The 22497-nt window shown below is 42.8% G+C and overlaps 1 protein-coding gene across 2 annotated transcripts; it reads right to left on the minus strand.

The window, feature by feature from the left end:
• Window positions 1-764: 764 nt before the first annotated feature.
• Window positions 765-17808, minus strand: tarbp2 (TARBP2 subunit of RISC loading complex). Of its 2 annotated transcripts, none has more exons than XM_033015839.1 (8): window positions 17655-17808; window positions 15584-15753; window positions 12875-12977; window positions 8956-9028; window positions 7213-7327; window positions 6372-6499; window positions 4740-4932; window positions 765-3325 (listed from the first exon to the last, which is right to left on the minus strand). In XM_033015839.1, the coding sequence occupies exons 1-8, from the start codon at window positions 17705-17707 to the stop codon at window positions 3168-3170; spliced, it is 993 nt and encodes a 330-aa protein (XP_032871730.1). In that variant the 5' UTR covers window positions 17708-17808; the 3' UTR covers window positions 765-3167. The 2 variants fall into 2 exon arrangements, with proteins under 2 accessions (XP_032871730.1, XP_032871729.1); XM_033015838.1 differs by having other exon boundaries at window positions 7213-7330.
• Window positions 17809-22497: the final 4689 nt, after the last annotated feature.

Here is a 22497-nt window from a genome sequence, read left to right on the forward strand (position 1 = left end):
TGGTGTTGATTCCACATCATGGCTTTCTGTTTGGCCTGATTTGAAGAGACCTAGATTACATTCAGAGGGAATCGAAGCACGTTATATTTTTCACCTGCCAGCTTTCTCCCATTGTGAAAGGAAGATGCACTTGGTAAATGCACTTGCAAAGACTCTGGTATCTTACCCATACATTCTCCTTTGCATGTAAGCCTCAAATCTGTCTGCAGGATATTCTTGGGACAGAAACACCAGCAGGCTTGGTATCAGGCTTTCAATTTCACGAGACTAGATATCAATCAGCAGCTGAAATGGGGAGATCAACTGAGATGTTACTGGCAATAGCTTTTGGTTGAGGTCGGCCACATTCCTAATCTAGAGAAATGAACTGCTCGGTGAGGAAACTCTGTAATCCAACATGTTAACTGGAGGTTGAGGATGTGATGTGATAATTATGGGCACAAATTAACCCATTCACTGTTATCTGCACTGGAATGGTGGGCAAAGAGATGTCATACCAAGTGCTTATCTACCAAAGCCAGGCAAATCTATGTGCATGTTAGATGAATGGAAAAAAACACTGAAAATACAAGAAGTTAAACAGGTAAGGCTTAAGCCTTTTTTCCCTCTCCTCCATAGATATCAATGAAGCTGCTCAGAGTCCCAGTATTTTGTTTGCCTTTAAACAGGGATATATTCCTCTCATCTCCCCAAACACAGTTCCATGTGAATTTTCCAAACACACCAGTTCTCCTTGGATAAATAAACAAAACCTTCCAAAAGTATTGCAGAGTACAAAGTATGTAATTTATGGGAGGAAAAAAATCACATTACTTCAGTTCATAGTTAAAGAGATTATATAAACTTAAAACATTAAATTCAACACAGCAATTTCAATGAAAACACAATTTTCCTTACCATAAAAAAAAATAAATCCGCGCCTAGCATCTGTATAATGCTTTGCCTAGAATCACATTTGCTGGGTGAATTGTGCACTCATTGTGTGGTCAGGGACAATTTATCCCAAAGTGCGGCTCAGCCAGCACCAGAGAGGCTCTTCCTCCGCCCTATCCCAGCACCTATCCCAGAATTGGTCCACACAGCAACTGCATCAACATGATTTTGTTTCTGAATGCATTTACAACAGGCAACTGACCAAACAATTCTCGACTCAATGTGCCTTCAAACGAAACTTTGAGGAACAATTGAGTGCACCACTTTTGATTTTCCCTCCCAAGGTTGAAGCCGTAACAGCCTTAAGTGAGTCTAACTGTTTTGTGCTATGGACCCACATTGGTTGTCATTTAGTACCCTCACAGCAAGTAACAGGAACTCTAACCTTATCAGCTCTGGGCCTTGGGTGTGAAATGGCAGAGGTTCATACTGTGCGAGTATATCTCCCTTCCAAATCTCTCGATCACTCTCTCTACCTGTTCACCGCCGCCTCCCCGATGTAAAACGGCCTTTCCAAAGGTATTGAGACACAGTGCCTTACCGAAGTGACAAATCACACCACGCATGCTTTGACAGCAGGTACCAGTAAGCTTTGCATGGACAGACGGCAACAGATCCTATCCTTGCCCAATATTCACACGCTGTACAAAGGGCACTCGATAGTCATTAAACTCACTGTTTTGCGATACAAGCCAAGCATCAGCCTTGAGACACAAATACCGGAGTAACTCAGCGGAAGAGGCAGCGTCTCTGGATAGAAGGAATGGGAGACACTCGATGTACCTGATCTAGTATCACACTGCATCATTATTCACAGGCCATTTTCTACTTTATAACACTTTAAAAGTACCATGTTGAGGTATGAAAGTCCTGAAGTCACGAAAGTGCTATAGAATTTCCAATTTCTTTTCTCCTTTGCTTTAACTGGAGGAGCCTCTCTCTTCTGTATTTGAACTAAAAAGGTCTATATTCACTATAGACAGCTGCAAAGTCCAATGATGGTGGGCACTTGTTAAGGGTGCTTTTCTAATACACGATTCTATCAACAGAAATATGGCAGGATCATCAAGCGAGCTACTGATAAGGTCCTGGTGTGGAACACAAGTATAAATTGGTTCATCTGCAAGCTGCCATTTGTGCAGTATGGAACAATGACTTTCACTGAAGTATGGTGTGACGTATGTGGTCACTTAGTAGTGCACATCCTTTAATTAAGCCGGTCATTGGACTCAAAAGTTCCAAAAATGATAAATAACATTTCAAATAAGCATCATAATACTTAACAGAATTTTAAAAAATCATATTTATCTCTGTAGCTTATCCTAACCTCCCACCACCACACAGCTGCACAATTATTTGCTGAAAATGCTGCATCATGTCCAGATAGGATAGCAGCAGATAGGAAACCTCTCATAGAGATCGGCCAGAGCCTTTCTTTGAAAGGAGCAATCAGCAGCTTCCCAACACCCAGGCAACCCTAGTCAAGATCATGCCTTGGTACACTCGAGAAATCCACAGGCACACAATGCCACAAAGTGATGGGACACACACACACAGGCATACGGACCAAGTGCTGCTGGTAAATGGGATTAGTAGAGACGGGGTACTTGATGGTTGCCAAGGACACGGTGGGCCTAATGGCCTGAATCTGTGGCGTAGGACTCAAAGACGACATGTTGACACAACAATGTCCCGTGTGCAATGTGGCTGATTACTGATCTTGACAATCATTACAGGTGAATGCCCTAAGTTTGGTCCCTTAAAACACATTACATTTTGAGGGAAAATTGGATAAAAAGAATCACAGCAGATGCCAACATTACTGAAGCAATTCTACTAGAACTACTGTAAATAGGCCCAGGGTGCTACTTACAACCACGCTGGGTTTCTTAGTACCAGTTTTGGGAAACTCATGGGATATAATGTGTTCCCCAATGATAACGGCAGGTTGGCCCACCAAAAAACTAAAGACCTGTGGGTGGCCCGTGTGGGAGAACACGTTATAATTATGCAATTCCTTACAAGAAGCCTTCAGATCCCTTTCTTCTCCCGGACCGCACTTCTCTTTCCTAAAATTTAAAAAGGCACCTGGTAGGCAGACTGAGCAGCACGGAACTTTCAGTCAAGTGCATGTCTTGTGAGATTCAAGTTGTTGATTTTAAAAAAATACTTCAGTTGGGAGCAAAAGAAAATAGTGCTGGTCAGATGAAGAACGACATGATTCAGCATCAGACTCATTTTCCTCCAGCCATTATTTTCAGATACTGCAGTGCATTGTGAGCTGCATTGGCACGAGCACAATCCCTCATTGAGGCAGAGCCATGGCAGACGGTGGTGGGCTGCGTGGATAACTCCACAAGACATTGGTACAAACCACTCAAACTCAACTCTTCTGGAAAACAAAAGGACCACAAAAGACACTCGAGGTTATCAGATATCTTGATAAACAGGATCACATACTTGCATCAAGCTACTTATCAGTGAACTAACGTTCTACCAGCTGTCTTTCCCTTGAAATAGATTAACTGGTCTATCAATCACCAAAAACTGCAAAGTAACCATTAAGGACCTACAGTTGGGAAATTAACCACCATAGAGATGAGATTCTGAATTATGCCAAGGATTAACTGGAACAATAAAGTAGAGGAAATTGCACAGAATTGGCTTAGTAAATAATGGATAGAGATGGATCAAACTTGAGCAAAACACAATGTTTAGTTTGGTTTAGAGACAAAGCATGGAAACAGGCCCTTCGGCCCACCGAGTCCATGCCAACCAGCAATCACCCATACACTAGTTCGATCCTGCACACTAGGGACAATTTACAGAAGCCAATTAACCTGCAAACCCGCACATCTTTGGAATGTGGGAGGAAGCCGGAGCCCCCGGAGAAAACCCACACGGTCACAGGGGGAACGTACAAACTCCGTACAGACAGCACCCATAGTCAGAATCGAAACCGGGTCTCTGGTGCCGTGAGGCAGCAACTCTACCGCTGCGCCATCGTGTCGTCCAAAATGCTCTGCGGGTCAGGCAACGTCTGTAGAGGGAATGGACAGACCACGTTTCGGTTCAGGACTCTTCTTCAAACCCTTTGTGTTTAGCTCAAGATTCCAGCATCTGCAGTTCCTTATTTCTCCAATTAAACTTGAGTGTTCGACTGCTCCCGAGTTTGAGTTTGCACTGTCAGCATCATGTTTCAGGTAAGAGTAGGAAGTTCCCTCAAATGTCAGTAAAGCCAAATTAACTGATCATTCATTTCACTTAGCGTGTGAAGTTATTGTCGGATGCAAATTAGCTGCAGCAGCTGACAATGTCAATGTTAATTTCAATCAAAGCAGTTTGAGACATACCAGGAAAGCAAAGAGCAAATATCCTCTTTCACTTCAAAGCTCATCATATAAACCAATCCCTTAATGAAAAGAGGATTACTCATTTATTCTTGGTGATGCAAGTAGCATTTCCAGATTAATCAATCTACAAGTTCAAAGACGGATATGCCTTAATGACAAAGCCATACATCATCTTACCAGCAAAAAAACAAAGTGCTGGAGGAACTCTGCAGGTCAGGCAACATCGGTGGAGGAAAATGGACAGGTTTCTGATCCGAAATGTCACCTGTCCATTCCCTCCACTGATGCTGCCTGACCTGCCAAGTTAATCCAGCACTTTGTGTGGTTTGCTCAAGATTCCAACGTCTGCACTTCCTTGTCGCTATCATCTTACCAGCATTACTAAACTTTGATTAATCCACTCCGCGTGGAACAGACTCTATGCACTGTGGTATTCAGCCAAAGGAGACTTACCGATGTCCAAGTAACTAACATCGAACCGCTGCTCTTCTGCCAACTCCCTCAGCATCTGGCAAAAGTTGGAGTTGACCACACCGAGTGGATGGCTCTTGAGGTGCATAATCCTTTCTCCAACAGAATTCCGGAGCGAATCCCATGTGCAACCTGTGTTCTTGCCTCTTGGACAATCCAGTTTGCTGCTAAGCATCTAGATGTAGGGAGGTGGAGCAAGAGGGATAGCAAGGTGGAGAGTGATAACAAGCAAAGCCAAATGAGTGAAGGCGAGCACAGCTGGTGGTAGTTATTCTTGCATTTTTTTTTAACACATCTATAATCATACTGATGTGCACAAACTGCAATATTGAGTGGTCAGGCTGAATGGGCTGTTTAGTTTAGATACAGCATTGAGACAGGCCCTTCGGCCCACTGACTATCGATCACCTGTTCACACTAGTTCTATGTTATCCCACTTTCTCATCCACTCCCTACACACCAATTTACAGAGGTCAATTAACCTACAAACCCACATGTATTTGGGATATGGGAAGAAACCAGAGCACCCGAAGGAAACCCACGTGGTCATAGGGAGAACGTGCAAACTCCACACACAGCATCTGTTCGACACAAGTTAGGAAAGCTAACTCTGGCCTCTTCAATTTCCCCCTCGCCTTGCTGTAGAACCATACAGCACAGAAACAGGCCCTTCAGCCCATTGAGTCCGTGCTGACCATCAACTGACACTAATCCCATGTTTATTCTCCCCACAGTCCCATGGACTACACCAGATTCTACCCCTCGCCTACATTTCCAGGAGTAATTCATAGTGACCGATTAACCTACCAGCCCACAGAATAGGAACCCATTTGGCATTTAGCTGAAGATTACTCAATTTGAAACCCAGGATGATTAATGCACTTAAAGCAAATTCCAACATCATTACGACAGCTGAGATTGTTGAAATAGGTGAAAGTCATTACAAAGCACGTAGGAGGTTGCAGAAACCCAACAGGTCTGAAGAAAAGTCCCGACTTGAAACATCCCCTATTGAGTCTGAATAAGGGCCCCGACCCAAAATGTCGTCTATCCATGTTCTCCAGAGATGCTGTCTGACCTGCTGTTATTTCAGTACTTTGTGACTTTTTTGGGGGTAAACCAGCATCTGCAGTTCCTTGCGTCTACAGGTTGAATTAATGTTCTTCAAGGAGGGAATCCTGCCTGACTGGAGTGCCAGGCTGTTATTTTAACCCTGTGACACACCGTGTGAGTTATACCAAACTGGATTTGAAGTGTCCGAGTTATTCGGTTTCATCAAATTAAGGCAGTTGAAGACGGGCATTGTCAATGACACCCACTCTCTGAGAATGGCCAAGTAAAGAAAATTGTAAACTGTTCCCAAAATCGGCAACAGACCACGAACTGCCCACCACAGCAGACCCACTTCCAAATCTCATTGAGCTCTTTAAATGGGCACGGTATGAAGATTTCCCCCCCAACCACCTCATTACCAGTCAGCCTTCAACGTCACTTCCTCAATAAAATCAATCTCCAATCTTGGCTCTGTCCCCATAGTTTTACAAAGAAGGTGGTAGTGGAGTCACATCACCACCATCCAATCTGGTGCTCCATCAGCAACATTAATACACTTACTATGGAAAACTGGTCATCTTCCAACTCCACTTCATTCCCATCTCTCTGATCCACTGGAACGTCATGGATCCTTGCTAACATCTTGGCAGCAGCATTGCGTTTTGCCAGCTTTTTTGAGGTCCCACTTCCTACAAAGAAGATGATATTAGAGCAAATATAGGATTTATTACACACAACCCATTTTTTACATTGCTTTCTCAACTATGGATAAGTGATACCATACTTGTTCTTGAACAATGGACAAAAGTGTTATGCATTAATTATTCGGAATAATTGCTGAAAATGTTTCTCCAAGTGGAATGATAGGAGACATGTGCATGCCAACACCGGTTCTTCTCAATGGCAACCATAATACTGGACACACAATATTTCGAAGGTTGCCTTGTATTTTGCCGGAAACAAGCATGCGCATTCTTCCTGTGACTGCGTAGGTTTCCTCCCGGTGTTCCGGTTTTCTCCCACATCCCAAAGATGTGTGGGTTAATTGACCCTCTGTAAATTGAGTAGAACTCACCAATGTGATCCCAAGGCATGAACCCCATCCCTCCCTGCCCTGCACATGTTTTGGCAAGTAATAGAGGTAACCAACGTCAGAACTTCATCACACTGGAGTACATTTCTGGCTTTCAATTGATATTTTCCAATTACTACAGAACAAGTGGACCGACTCCGATTCCTATGTCAGTGTGACATTGCAAGTGACGCACACACCTGCCCTACAGCAAACTCAAAAGGGAATTTGACACCAGCTTGGTCTGTGTGTCATCTTGGACAGAACAGTGACCAGAGGCAGCAGAGAGCCCTCACTCCATAGAGACAAGCACAACACTGAAATACTTGCCTATCTCCAGGAATCTCTCTACTCTGCAGGTCATGGTGAACTCTTTCCTGTGGGCAGGACCCGATTCCTGAGTCACTGTATATTCTGGGAGTCTCCATCCTTTCTGAACCACTAGCTCCTGGAAAGAAAGAGCACACACTAAACGGAAGATTACTGAAAGCATTTGTCCAAAGACATTAACCCACAATTATCAGGATAGAAATCGGCCCTCTCCCAATCATAAACCTCCCAAAACTCCACGCCACCTCCTTGCCAATGAAACTCAGTGCTTCCATGAGCATTTTCACAAAACCCATTGCACAACTTTGCTCCAAAGTATTGCCTCGTTGACGGAGAAAAATCATATTGGGGGTAAATGCAGTTTTAAAGGTACACAAAAATGCTGGAGAAACTCAGCAGGTGCAGCAGTATCTATGGAGCGAAGGAAATAGGCAACGTTTCGTCCCGAAACGTTGCCTATTTCCTTCGCTCCATAGATGCTGCTGCACCCGCTGAGTTTCTCCAGCTTTTTTCTGTACCTTCGATTTTCCAGCATCTGCAGTTCCTTCGTAAACAAAATGCAGTTTTAAAACCTGCTTCATCTTACCCATGCAAGTAGCCCATGAATGTGAAAATACAGACAAAAAAAGGATGAAAATCCCTTGTGTCAAATAACCGCAATCTTACATTTCCCCGTATCCCAAACCAGTGCCTAACACATCCAAGACACTACAGAGTCTGGTCTCTATATTACAAAAAGGGTACAGAGGAACTGGCGAGGAAGTAAGCAAGGTTTGTTGAAATGGCACCAGCTCGAAATGTATAACTTTCAGAAAAGCTGGGGCTTTTTCTCCGAAACAAGGGCGAGGAGCTGTCCAATTGAGATCGAAAATTATGAAGAGCTCTGATCGAGCAGGAGGGAGAAAAACGTAGTCAAAGCTACTGCCCAGAAATGTAAGGTCTCTAATAAACACTTCAGGCAATTTGGCAGAAGCTTCACTCCTTGGAGTGGTTACAATGTGTAAACTGTCATCGGAAAGCATGGTTAAAAAGAAAAGGCACAGCTGGATCAGGTGGATAGCTGGATAAACACAAAGGGAAAAAATGGGATAAGGTGATGGATAAAGCAAAGTGAGGAGAGACATGCATGCGGCTTAAACACAGATTCAGACCTGTTAGGTTGAATTTTCTGCTTCAATGAAGTTATGTAAAGCTACAGAGCTTAAAAATGCCAAAGGGAGATCACATGCAAACTGGAGGAACAGCACCTCATATTTTGCTTGCATAGCTTACATCTATTTTTTTTAGTGCTTTCCTGTCGTCGTCGTCCCCCGGTGCGCACCCATTACTCCCATTATCATGTCCACCTATATCCATCCCATTGGCTTTAAATTTCACACCTCTTCTCTTTATCAACACCCCATTGTCTCCTTTTCATCTCTATAATTTGTTCACCCATCTGCCTATCAAATCCCCCACTCACCAATCCACCTCATTTGCCAGGCTTTGTCTCACCCCCACCACTTTACCAGCTTCCCCCCCCCCCCCACTACAATCAGTCGGAGGATGGGTCCCAACCAGAAGCGTCACCTATCCATGTTCTCCACAGATGCTGCCTGACCCGCTGAGTTACTCCAGCACTCTGTGAAACGTCACCTATCCATGTTCTCCACAGATGCTGCCTGACCCGCTGAGCTACTCCAGCACTTTGTGTTGAACTTAAAAATATAATGTATTCTCGGATTCGGGGAAAGAAATAAATACCTGTAGAGCTCCCACGGGGTTACATTCCGCCAACTGCGCGGAGCTGGAGCTTTTAGATTCATTTCCAGAGATTCTGGAAGAGAAAAATACAAAATAATAGAACAATGAGAAGTACCAATTTGTAAATATTCTTAGAAACAAGGCACTGCAGATGCTGGTTTACACAAAAGTGCTGGAGTAACTCAGTGGATCGGGCAGCATCGTTTGGAGAATGTGGATAGGTGACGTTTCAGGTAGGGACCCTACAATTGGTCTGAAGAAGGGCCCCGACCTGAAACATCACCTATCCACATTCTCCAAAGATTTTTCAGCCTGACCCGCTAAGTTACTCCAGCACTTTGTGTAAATACTCTTCATTTGTTCTGAACATGACTCTTCAGTCACTCCTCCCCCAAGTGAGCAGAAGGAACACAGCAAAGCCACTCACTCTTGGGCCTCTGTGCAAGCCCGTTGCTCTGATTCATTGGTACCAGGTTTCGAGGAGTGATGCCACAGTGATCTCTGCAAATGACCATGTGAAGCTCTTTGGGCTAATGGGTACAGAAGGTCAATGTACTTTTCAGTCATGCACCAAGTGCCCCACAGTGGCACTGCTTGGGATTTGGTGGAGATAGATGATACAAGACAATTCATTGAATAGTGACTTACAAGATCCAGAAACTAAAAAAAAGCTTGCCAAAGCCCTTAAAAGCTCCAGTCGTCACATTGAACTCAGTGCTCGTGTGGAGTTCATAGGCTATTGCATAGCAGGATGCTAGAAAATACTTAAGGACATAACACATTGAGGATTTTCTTTCATACCTAGCCTCTATAGCGACTTGTCTTAAATTGACAACTCAGTCTTCAACGAATTAGAGCCTAAGAACTTTTGAGATTATGGTCGTGGACTAGAAATGCAGGATGTTTCAAGTTCAAGTAGCAAGTTGTGAAATTGAATTCAATAAATCCAGCAATTTGTGCACTTGAATCATAAGACAAAATACCACAAAATGATTCAGATTAGTTGGATGTGACCCGGCCTCAACCCGTGATAATCCAATGCTATATCATCGATTCTTAAGTGTCCTCAAATCAACAAGTATAATTTTGCCAACGTTTACTGCATTCCATGAACATTTTGATTTGCAAGAAAGACTCTCCCTTGGTTTTGTGAGCACAAGTGCTTTAACGTAGACAAGGTTAGAACCATTCCACATTTACATTGCATATCCAAATTCATCATGGGCAACTGGTACACTGTTTTAGAGTCAGAGACATACAGTACAGAAACAGGCTCTCCTGCCTGTCTTGTCAATGCCGACCAAGACCCATCTTGTCCATGCCGACCAAAATGCCCCATCTTAACTAGTTCCATTTGCCCGCGTTTGGCCTATATCCTTCTAAACCTTTTCTATCCACGTACCTGTCAAAGTGCCTTTTAAATGTTATTGTACCTGCCTCAATTCCATCCTCTGACAACCCGTTCCATATACCCATCACCCTCCTCCTTTCCAGCCAAGAGTAGTTCCATTCTTCTGCCCCTGAACGAGTAGACTGAGCACCTGGACACATTCTACTAAAGGTATGGTATGGAGTAACTCGGCATCATTGAATATTTTCGAGTGAAACGGAAAGGGGTAATTTTCAAAATTTAAAACAACATTTGCACACCACCTTATCACGTCCGTTGGAAACATTTCTGAAGCACTTCACATAATGGAGTTTAGCGACTGTCGTGCAGGCAAGCGCAGCAGCTGCTTTGCGCACTGCAAAATCCAATATGTCATTAGCTTATTATTGTCACGTATACTGAGATATAGTGAAAAACTGTTTTGCGTGCTATCCGGAAAAATCATACTGTACATGAGTACATCAGGTAAGGAAAATGAGAAAATAAACACCTCGCAGAATATTGTTACAGCTGCAGAGAAAGTGCAATTTCTTTTAAAGCGCAATGGCCACAACAAGATGGGTTGGAAGATCAGAAATTAATCTCGAGCATATGATAGGTCCGTACAAGAGTCTGATAACAGCAGGGAAGAAACTGTTCTCAAATCTGGTGGCATGTGCTTTCAAGCTTTTGTACCTTCTGCCTAATAGGAGAGTGGAGAAGATGAAATGACCGGGGTTCGAGTAGTCCCTGATTATGTTAGCTGCTTCCACGACGCAGTGTGAAATATAGATGGAGTCGATGGATGGTGTGGGGGTGGGCGGGGAGCTGGTTTGTGTGCAAACTGATTTGTGAACGGCAATGAAACAAACATCTTCAGATGGTGCTGGCCTGGACACCACAGAAACTCTCTACATGCATTTGAATAGCACTGAGGGACGTTTATAATCCCTATCTACTTTACATTTAAAAAGGGCAATTCCAAGCATCTCATGAATAGCAATCCCAATCCCGAGTTGCCCACTAGGGGAGTCACACCGCACAGAAACAGGCACTTCAGCCCAACCTGCCCATGCTGGCCAAGATACTCTATCTACACTAGTCCCATCTGCCCGAGTTTGGCCCATATCTATCTAAGCCTTTCCTATCCGCGTACCTTTCTAAATGACTTTCAAATGTTGTTATAGTACCTGTCTCAACTACCTCTCTGGCAGCTCGTTCCTTACACCCATCACCTTCTGATTTACTCAACAGTCATATCATCTAGACTGATATCTTTAAGAGTACACTGGATTACTGCATTTTATTCCTACTTATAGCTAACACTACCATGAGTGTATTAAGGCAACAAAATATTGTACTGATTAGTAAAATATTCATTTTCAATCCATAGATTCTTGACTAAAAAGAGTTGGGTCAATCAAAACTGCACCAAGGGAAGATTGTGAGTAAGTGGCCTTGGAGAACTGAAGAAATTACTATGTTTAACTACAAGTAGCAAATAATTTTATGTCAAATTTATCTTGTCATTCCTGAGACACCCCCACTGAAATGTTTGCATTCGTGAACCAGGATGAAATAGAAAAACAGTGGAGAGAATGTCACCAAGTTTTGGACAGTCAGAATATCCAACTCATTTCCATTAAAACACGTGGCTTTCCCAGGTGTATTTCAGTAAAGTCCAACTATGAATAAAAATGATTGACACAATACGTGAAATGACATGTGATATTTTTCATATGGAGTGAAGGCGGCACAAAGTCCCAGGTCCAATCTCGCGCCTGCACTTGGAAGAAAAGGAATTTGCATTCACATAGCGCCATTATCATCACTTTCAAAAATGTTCCATAATGTTCAGACAATAATTTGCTTTGAAATGCAGTGACTTATGTAGGCAAATGCAGCAGCCATTTTGCGCATAGCAGTGTCCTGCAACTGGCAATGAGAGGAGTGACCAGTCAATCAAACTTTGGGGGCACTAATCCAGAGAGACATTTAGGCCGTAGAACATGGATGCGCTTTTTTTTGGGGGGGGGGGGGGACAGTACACGTGCCAACCAATTTTTCACATCCACCTCAACCATTGGAACACAGAGGGACTCGGTTCACCGTTTCATCAGAGCAACACCTCTGAATGCAGAAATCCTTCAGATCGACACTGAATTTTAACTGGGACAGCAAAGAGGGGAACAAGAATAGAATGGACGGGGGTTGTGAGGAAGGATGATAACTGTTACAAGATTTCTGCTCATGATCACCAGCCAGTGTCCTCTGGTGAAAGTGCAGATGTGAACAATAGGGGTGCACGGTAATTAACATCACTGTGTACAGCTGCAAAATCCAACATGGTTAAAGCAGATCAATGTTTGCTGCCAAGGATCGCCTCCAGAAATGACGGGCGATCACCAGGAAACTTTGGAATGGTTTCCCTGCATATGTCACTGCCTTTAGGAGAGATGGGCATGAGAGAGGGGCAGTTAAAGGTTTGAACGTCACCGTCACACGATGGAATAGAAAGCTCTTTCCAGGTGCAGTTAGCTATTCACGTACTTGACTCCATCCAACATAGGCTCCAACATGTTTCCTCCCTTTAGTAATTTCAGGGCAGCTTCTGCTGCCTTGTGCTTTGCTGCCTTTTTGCTAGGCCCCTGACCTGAGGGGGGGGAAAAACATCAATTAAAACCCAAAGTACGATTTAAATAAAAGTCACAAAACAGGTGCATGACACAGTACAACCAGTTTCATCAGCCACTTCAGCCTTGAAACCCCAGGGATGAACTGATTAGACTGTTAAGACAAATTTGAATAACTTGTCTCAAAGCAGAAAGGTTTGAATCCCTATTTAAAAGAGGAATGTTTGCCAGATGAGTCAAGTGTGCCTTTGTTGCCAGCATGCGCCATTGGGTGGGAATTGTACCGTTAAACTCCACAAGTACACAAGTATAAGTACACAATATCGGCCAATATCTCAGTCCAGCAGGTAGGAATCACTGCATTAAAGAACAAAACTCCACTTTTATTTGGTAAAAATCTGGCACGGGAAGAAAACCTGACGACCTGATCAAAATGTTCTTCAACCAACAACCCACACACGTCCCCCCTCACCCTCTCTGTTATCAGGCTTCTGAACAGACCTTCCTTAAGCTAGGGTACTGTCCAATTCACCTCGTCCCCATTGCGGACATTGAACTTTGTCTCTGGAACTGAAGCGCTAAAATGCTGAGAACTATATTCTGTACTCTATATCTTTCCCTTTGCTCTACCTGTTGTACTTGATTTTTTTTAGGTATCGGAAAACAAAGCTCTTCGGTACATGTGACAATAACAAACTTATATCTAAACCAAATGCTCAATGCTGTCTGCGGAATATTAACACGCAAAAAAAGGCACTGTGACTATTTATTGCATAAAATAGTCACCGCATTTCAAAGGCATCCACACAAAATGATTTACTTTTGGTTTGCAGCTCTTAAATGGTTTGTGCATGGGAAAACAGGTCACATCTGGCACACCAGCTCCACCTACAATAAACAACTGATTCCACGTGCTGTCATCTCATTTATAAAAGGGACATCAGTCTGCGGTTAAGAAAAGGTCGAATTCCCCTCGAGTTAAAAGTTTTTATTAAAGTAGATCCAACTAATTAAGGAACAGTTTTACCCAAAGAACGATGAGAAAGTGGTCCCGCATTAAATAGTTTTTGGCAGCTACATGTGCATATTTTCTTATATAAGTATTCTTTCAGGGTCAGTTACATAAGTAAATAAGTAGGAGGAAGAATAAATTGAAAACACTAAATGCTGGAGTAAATCAGTGGGTCAGGCAGCATCCCTGGAGAACATGGATAGGTGACATTTCGGGTAGGTGGATATGGACATGGGTATGTGATCTGAAACATCACTTATGCACATTCTCCAGGGATGATGCCTGATCAGAATTTTGTGTCGTTCCTTGGTAAACCAGCATCTGCAGTTCCTCGTTTCTACGGGAAGAATAAATGCTAATAGGACGAGATGAAGCAGAACCATGTGGAGAACAAACTCTGGCATGGAGCAGATGGATCGGATGGCCTGTTTCTGTTCTCCAACTTTGATATGAAGATTTTGGTTCCAGATTGTCAGAACACATTCTGCTGGAGACCTCTTATTGCAGATTTCCTTTCTGGAAAGTGAACGACTTGAACAGCGCTTCACAAGAGTCTGCTTTGGATTGGCAGCCATTACACTGACCAACACAAGCATTTTTTCCAGTCATCAACAATGATGTTAGCAATAATCCCATCAGAACATTTTGTCCTTGCCATCTCAGAACAGATACAAACATTGCTGTTCTTCTTGCATGTCCATGAGACTTAAATCAGGTTGCTTACTAAACCAGATTAAATTCAACATAATAATCTTAATGGCTCAACACTCGGAACAGCACTGTACATCGAGCTGAAAAACAATGTTAACCTTGAAGATAAATAAAAGCAAAATGGTGGAAACAGGCAGCAAACATCTGTGGAAAGAGAAACAAAAGTCTTTTTTTTTTAGGCTGACAAACTGTTACCAGAAACAGGAAGAGATAGAAGTGTTTTATGTTGCTGAGAAAGAGGAATGGTGGAGAAAACCATGTGGGCATATCGGTGAGAGTTGTTGTCCTTCACGTTTTTTTATTAAAGCAGGTAACATAATTTCTTCACATATATAACGTTTATCTATATACGGCACAGACAGCGTGGAAATATAAAGGAACATGGGAAAGGAAATTGGTTTCGAAAATTGCCACCAACAATTAAACGAGGAATACCCAAGCATACGTACGGATGCAATGCCTTAACAGAATTTGACCCTGTTCCCCATTGTGGTTACAGGGAATATGAGCAATGAATAAAATAATTGAAAGAAACATTTGCACGGTGGCAGAGCTTGAGACTAGCGGAAATTTCAGAACGCATTGTTCTGCTGAAATACTTTCTACCACGTCTAATTTCCATTTCCATGAAAAAAAACTTATAATACCCCCAAAACATGGAGATGTCTGGCACTGTAATAATCAATGAAATCATACCAGCATCACCAGTGCCAATTACCAGATCTTTATAGAAAATGAGACAACTTTTTCCTTTAACACTGGAACCCCTTCGTAACCAATTCAAACAAAAACAAATGTTGAACGTTGAAAAAATGCATTGCTACTTTCAAAGCGTACAAGTCGATTCTCCAAAGAAACCATCACAAACTCCCTCACCCTCCTTGAATAACTTGAGACACAAACCTGTGCAGTTAATATCTCCGACTGTCACTCGGAAAGTGAAATTGGGTTGGTGGGCCTGGCCCTCAGCTTTCAGCAGGTCATACACCGGTGTCTTTCCAATCCTTGTTCCATACTCTTGTAGTAAACTAATTGGTGTCTTCCCAGGATTTGAGGCCAGCATTTGCTCAATACTGCATAATAAAAAGATAAAACAGGTAAGTTTGTAGGACTTGGACAGAGGAGTTGGAGATGGGGTAGTGGTTTTCAAGGATAAAGAGATCAAAGACTTTTGTAGACATAAGGAACTGCAGGTGTTGATTTCAAATGTTTTCAAATAAAAAGACACAAAGTGCTGGAGTAACTCAGCAGGTCAGGCAGCATCTCTGGAGAACATGGAGAGGTGATGTTCCGGGTCGGGTCCCTTCTTCTGACCCGAAATGTCACCTATCCATTTTCTCCCGAGATGCTCTCCGACCTGCTGAGTTACTCCAGCACTTTGTGTTGGTGACATTTCCAAAGACTGCTGTGGTTTAAAAAAAAATAGAAAATGGCATGGTGATGGCAACAGATTTTGCGGGGAGGGGGAAGCAGGACGTGTTCAGGTAAAAATGTTAACATCAGCTCGCATAGAGGCAGGGAGGGAAGATGTCTGATCACTAGATGAGTGGTGCTTTCCACTACTTGCGAGTGAGTCACCCAAAATCTTTCCACCATCTGTGCAGCACAAGATGATGTATGAAGTATGATGAGATACTTTACACTTGACTAGATGAGTATACCTTCCACAACAGCCAAGCAGCTCAACAGCATCCAGTACAAAATCGCTTGGTTGATTATCACCCATAAGGTTTACCTGCACCCTGTCACTACACGCACCCATACCAACTTGGGAAAATTGGCACCAGTATTGCCTGATACACGATGACCCAGTAGCTGCAATACGCACCACTTACAAAATGTACTGCGGTTACTTGCCTTGGCTACTGCGACAGCACCTCCTCACCTATGACTGCTACCACTAAGAAGAACAAAGGGCAATAGGTCCAGGGGAACTCCACCAGCAGCAGGATCTTCTTCAAGTCGCACACCTGCAACTCCCTCCCCGACAACATTGGAGCACTTTCACTTGAAGGCCTTCAAAATATAGCCATTACCTACTGACGGGCAATTGAGGATGGACAATAAAATACTAGCCTTGCCAATAATGACCACCTCCAGGAAAATGAATGAAGAGATGTGCATTTTGTGGATAAAATGATCTTGGAGAGACCATGATGGGATTGAGGGGAAGTGGGTAGAATAGTTTAATAAAAGGGTGAAAGGGGATTAGAACGAACTTTAGATAGGGGTGGGGTAAAGATCTCTTGTACATTTAACCTGGCAGAGGAGGAAGGGAATACGTCGTATGAATTTTAAGCATCTGTAGTGTTTCAATTTACTTTTGAAGTAAGAGTTGACCAAATGGGCTCAATTGTTGTGACAATTAAAATGTTCACAAAAGTCTTTGCTAGTGTCGTTAGGGTGGTCGGTGGAAGAGACAATGTCGAGGAGCTGTTAGACCAAGGGCTTCGTCTGCTACTTCGGGTGAATGTAAAATATCTCATGAGGCAATTTAGAAGAAAATAGTGTTCAAGAAGGAACTGCAGATGCTGGAAAATCGAAGGTACACAAAAATGCTGGAGAAACTCAGCGGGTGCAGCACCATCTATGGAGCGAAGGAAATAGGCAACGTTTCGGCCCGAAACATTGCCTATTTCCTTCGCTCCATAGATGCTGCTGCACCCGCTGAGTTTCTCCAGCATTTCTGTGTACCTTAGAAGAAAATAGTTCTCGTTGTTGTCTTGGAGGCTAACACTTCTACTTCAACTAAAATCACAAAAGCATATTACGAGCTTAGTTATTGTCACGTTGGTGTTTGGGGAAGCTTGCTGTACGCAAATTTGCAATCGTAGCGTGCTTCCTACAACACGACAGGGACGTCCCGGGGAGATGAAGAGAGTAAGTCTCCTTTGATGTGGCCAGGTTGTACCCGGCGGCAACGAACAAAGAGCTTCCCGTAAAGGGCCCGCTTGGACGAGCGGCTCCTCCGTACCTGGGACAGCTGGAATTCTTCTTCGCTGCAGCAGCGGCCCGATCCTCCGTCATCCCAGGCAACGCTGGCGGTGATCGTGGCTCAGACAACGGCAGCGCCAGCGACTCCGGCTCCTCCACGGTCCCGCATAAGCGCCGGCGCGGATGCCACTACGCAGGCGCGCCGCCATCGCTTCCGGTTGGGGGGTCAGGCGGCGGCGACAAAAAGGGCGCGAAAGGCGCGAGGACGGAGAGCCAGCGACGACCGCCATGTGACGAGGGAGAAAAACACGTTTCCTGATCAAAGTATGCTCAACCAAGCTACTTCTTCCAAAAACCCGCCTTTTAAAACCTGTTCTAGCAAGTAGTTATCCCGCCCACCTTGACTCGTTGCTCCTCCCACGAGTTCCCATCTCTCCCCCCCCCCCCCTTTCTCTCACCTCACTCGTCCCTTCACACCTTCCCCTTTAAATGTCTCCATGCTTTCTTCTTCATTTTCCCTGAACTTGCTTTACTTGGATTTCCCATGGGATTTACTTAACTTTCCGCTTAGAGTTGAAAGAAAAATCAAAACCACACTCCTCCTGCCTGATGAATTTTCTTTTGTTCTGAGTGAGATAAAACACCAAATAACAAAGTACCTTGTCAAAAAGACGTTTGGACACATACAGTAAAATGATTGTTGATAGTAAACTTCTTGCTGGAAGTTTATTAAATTACGAGGGGCATACATAGGGTAGACAACCCTTTTGCTATGGTTTGTATGGAAACTTATTATCTATTTTATGTAAAGCACTTTGGTGTTAATGCAAGTTGACTTAAAACATGCTATATAAATAAAACTTACTTACTTTTCCCAGGTGGCAATGTTAAAGACTGGGGGCAATTCAATGTTCGTACCATCACCCATTCCTTCTTTCCAGAGACTAACAATGGCCTGTTTCCTTTATCATTGTTACTTTTTTTCCATAGCATCCATTCATTTGTTTTATATCCCTACATCATCGTCTATATCTCTCTCGTTTCCCTTTCCCGTGACTTTCAGTCTGAAGAATGGTCTTGACCCGAAACATCAACCCATTCCTCCTCTCCAAGGCTGCTGCCTGACCCGCTGAGTTACTCCAGCATTTTGTGTCTCTCAATGTTCATACCGTTGGGATGCAAGCTACCCAAGTGGAATACAAAGTTCTGTAACTGCAGTTTGTGTGTGGACTCACTTTGACAATGGCGGAAGCCCAGGGCAGATAGGTCAGAATGGGAAGAGGGGTTGAAATGGTTAGCAACTGGGAGATCCAGTAGGCAGGCCTTGGTCGACTGAGCCACATCTAATGCATCCTGTGTTCATGATGTGAAATGTGCATCGCAAAATCAAATGTAGACACAAAAAGATGGAGTAACTCAGCGGAACAGGTAGCATCTCTGGAGAGAGTGAATGGGTGACATTTCGGGTCAAGACCCTTCTTCAGACCAAACGTAGACTCGGTCGACCGTTTCGCTGAACACTTGCACTCAATCTACCAAGGCCTGCTAGATCCCTTGGTTGCTAACTATTGGTCTCCCAGAAAAGTGGTGGATTGGGGGGGGGGGGGGGGGGGGGGGGGGGGGGGGAAGAAATAGAAGAGAAGACACACATTTCAACAGGGTTCTCATGATGGTCATCCAAGCCCAACTTCCCCCAAGCTTTGTTTCCTTCATCAGAAAACACAAGCGCATAATTGGGATGGGGCTGTGTTTCAAGTTACACACTGACAAGCCATTTATCAGATAACAGCTATGAACTGTATTTGATACAGTTCTTGCTGTTTACGAAAACATGGAAATGGTTGGTGATATAGTGTTGAAAAAGAATATATCATCTGTCATCCCTGAACACCCCAATAGCATGTGAAGACTTTAAAGTCTGATCAGAACTCATCTGTTCAATTGCAAAGCATTATTACCATGTGGTTCACCACAGTGGTACAGCAAGTTTATGTGCAGCATAACAAAGGAGCCTCCACCCTGCATCTCAAATCTACTTATTTTGCATGGGAGGGGAATTGAGATTGGTGTGGAGGAAGTGATATCAATGAATAGAGTAGAGCTCTTAAAACTTGTGGAAGTGTGCATCTTCCAGTAGTTGTTTTTGGTGTTTGAAGGGGGAGGGGGAGAGATGCTGCTGCCTTGCCTCTAAAGCACTTGAGTATTTATTATGGCTCAAAGCAAATTGATAGACATTGACTGACTATTGTACAGTTAGTAGTTTGCGAGACAGCCCCTTGCATGTCCAGTGTGCAGAGGGAAAAGTTAATTGAAAGATTTAAGTCAATGACAGGAAAAACCCCATTACCATCATAGTACCTTCAGTTAGAATTTAATACAGGCAGTGCCTTCCAGCAGATTAGTTTGGTTTTCCAGATCAAAAGGACCCTTCAAATGGTTATAAAATAAAGCAGAGTTTAAAACTAAGATAGACTGAAAAACTGATCAAAAACAACTTTTATTATATTTACAGTTCTATACAGGAGCAAATGGGCATGTACTTACAAAAGAATACAACAGTTCATAAAAAAGCTGAGGTATATTCAAATGGATGCCACATAGAATTTTGCTTGTGTCTAAGGTGAAATACAACAAACATTGGCTTTTAGAAAACTTTCTGCAAAATACTGCAGTTTAAGATTGTGTCAGTTTACAGATTGTTTTGTTACAAGTGGCAATATTTCTCTTTCAGGACTTCCTAAAAAGGAAATATAGAAAGATGCCATGGAACAGCACAACACAGGAACAGGCCCTTCGGCCCACCTTGTCTGTGCCAAACATGTTGCCAAGTTAAACAAATTTCCTCTGTACATGATACATATTCATCCATTCCCTGCATATCCTAGAAGTTTCTAAAATTATGAAAGCTGCTGACAAAGACAATCAAAACTTTTTTTTCCCCCAGGGTGGAAATGTCAAATAAGAGGATGCAGCTTTAATATGAGAGGGTGAAAGTTTAAAGGAGATGTGCAGTTCTGTTTTCTACACAGTGGTGGATGTCTGGAACAGACTGGCAGTGGTGGTAAGGGAAGCAGATACAAGAGTGGAATTTGTGTTTGTTTGGAGAGATGTGAATATGGAGGGATATGGATCACATGCAGACAGTGGATTAGTTTAATTTGGCATCATGTTCAGCACAGGGTGAAGGGCCTGGACTGTTACATTCTACATGTAATATAACACTATCACAGAGAATGGAAGAACCATTTTCTTCTATTGTGTTCCCAATTACTTCATGAGTAAGGTGTTCAATCTTGCAAAAAGTGCAACTACATTTTTATTTAACAAGTTACCTTCATTTAACTACTATGCAGTTTCTAAAAAAAGTCAACAGAAAGAATCTCGTCTGGGCATAAAAAAAAAAGTACATTCCAACTAAAATCTCTTAAACCAGGCAGCTTGATAGACATCTCAAAATACCTTTTTTCGTGAGAATCCCAGAGCACAGTTGCTTGTGACACATGCTTCTAATCTGTACTACCCAGCAATTTAAAATTATAATCAAAACTGATGACTTTCAGCTTTTTCACCCTCCTCTCCCCCAAACTACTTTGGCCTGCTTTCCGTTGTAATTTTTTAACAAAACAAACTATAGTTTATGTGTTCAAGAAGGAACTGCAGATGCTGGAAGATCGAAGGTACACAAAAATGCTGGAGAAACTCAGCGGGTGCAGCAGCATCTATGGAGCGAAGGAAATAGGCGAAGTTTCGGGCCGAAACCCTTCTTCAGAACTATAGTTTATACTATCTATGTCACCATATCCTTTCTCACAGAAGGCAATGCAATAGTGAAACAATACAGCCAAAAAATCCTACCATATCAAGCCTAGCCAGAGGAGAGCTATTCAACCTTCTCCTGCTTCCCAGCTTTTGGTTTGTGGCTTTATGGTTTACGGCATAATGGTCATTCAGACTATTACTATTCCTGACAGCGTGTTCCAGCCCCTCCCTAGCTACTGGATGCAAAAAGATACCTCAATATTCCCTCAAATCCTTCTACAATCAGGGACATTAATGGTCCCTGGTTATTAACCTCTTTCAGTTCTCAATTTTATACACAATCATACTTCACGAAAAAGAAAAATATTTTTTTCCCTTGAGGGAAGTTGAATAACAAAGTTTCACTCAACTAATTTGAAATTTGCGTTGTGAGCCTGCGACACGATAAACAGACATATTTGGGAGCATTACCGCCCTCTTTTTTGTGCAATTTTAATTTAGCAGACTCCTAAGAATGCATTAAACTTTCAGTGTGTGCTTGAGACACAGAAGACTTTCAGCACCTCCAAATAGGTCTGGAACTGAAAGTGCATTTGTTTGACTCAATTGGAATCAAGAAAATAGATGTTCCAAATCCTTAGCCAGCGTTTGATTTATTTTTTGAAATGTTTGAAACGAATTATGGTTTGTATCCTCCTATTATTTGAAGACAATTTAAAAAGAAGGATGTGGTGGTGCTAATATTGGTAAACTTTAGTGAAGATAGAGTGCAAAACTCAAGTTCAGTTACGTAATCAGCCATGATCTTATGAAACTTGTCCATTTTAGAGCAACCACAAGGTCTACTGGTCCTATTTTAATTGTTCTGAAGATCAAACATAGGATAAAGCTTAATACTTCAAGGATACATTACACATAGGTAGTAACAATTCTATCAATGGGGAATCCATTTAACTCATACCATTTTAACTGCTTTGGAAAAAGAATAACAGTTTAAATAGTGCAGTGGCAGTCTTAGATGAACTTTTGCTCTTCCCCATCCCATCTGTTTATTTCAATGCCAATTTCATTTGCCACAGGATCGAAGGGGACACTGCAACTCTGAAGATGGTTATAAATTGATA

Source organism: Amblyraja radiata, chromosome 46 (genome assembly GCF_010909765.2).
Source record: "Amblyraja radiata isolate CabotCenter1 chromosome 46, sAmbRad1.1.pri, whole genome shotgun sequence".
Taxonomy (NCBI): Eukaryota; Metazoa; Chordata; class Chondrichthyes; order Rajiformes; family Rajidae; genus Amblyraja; species Amblyraja radiata.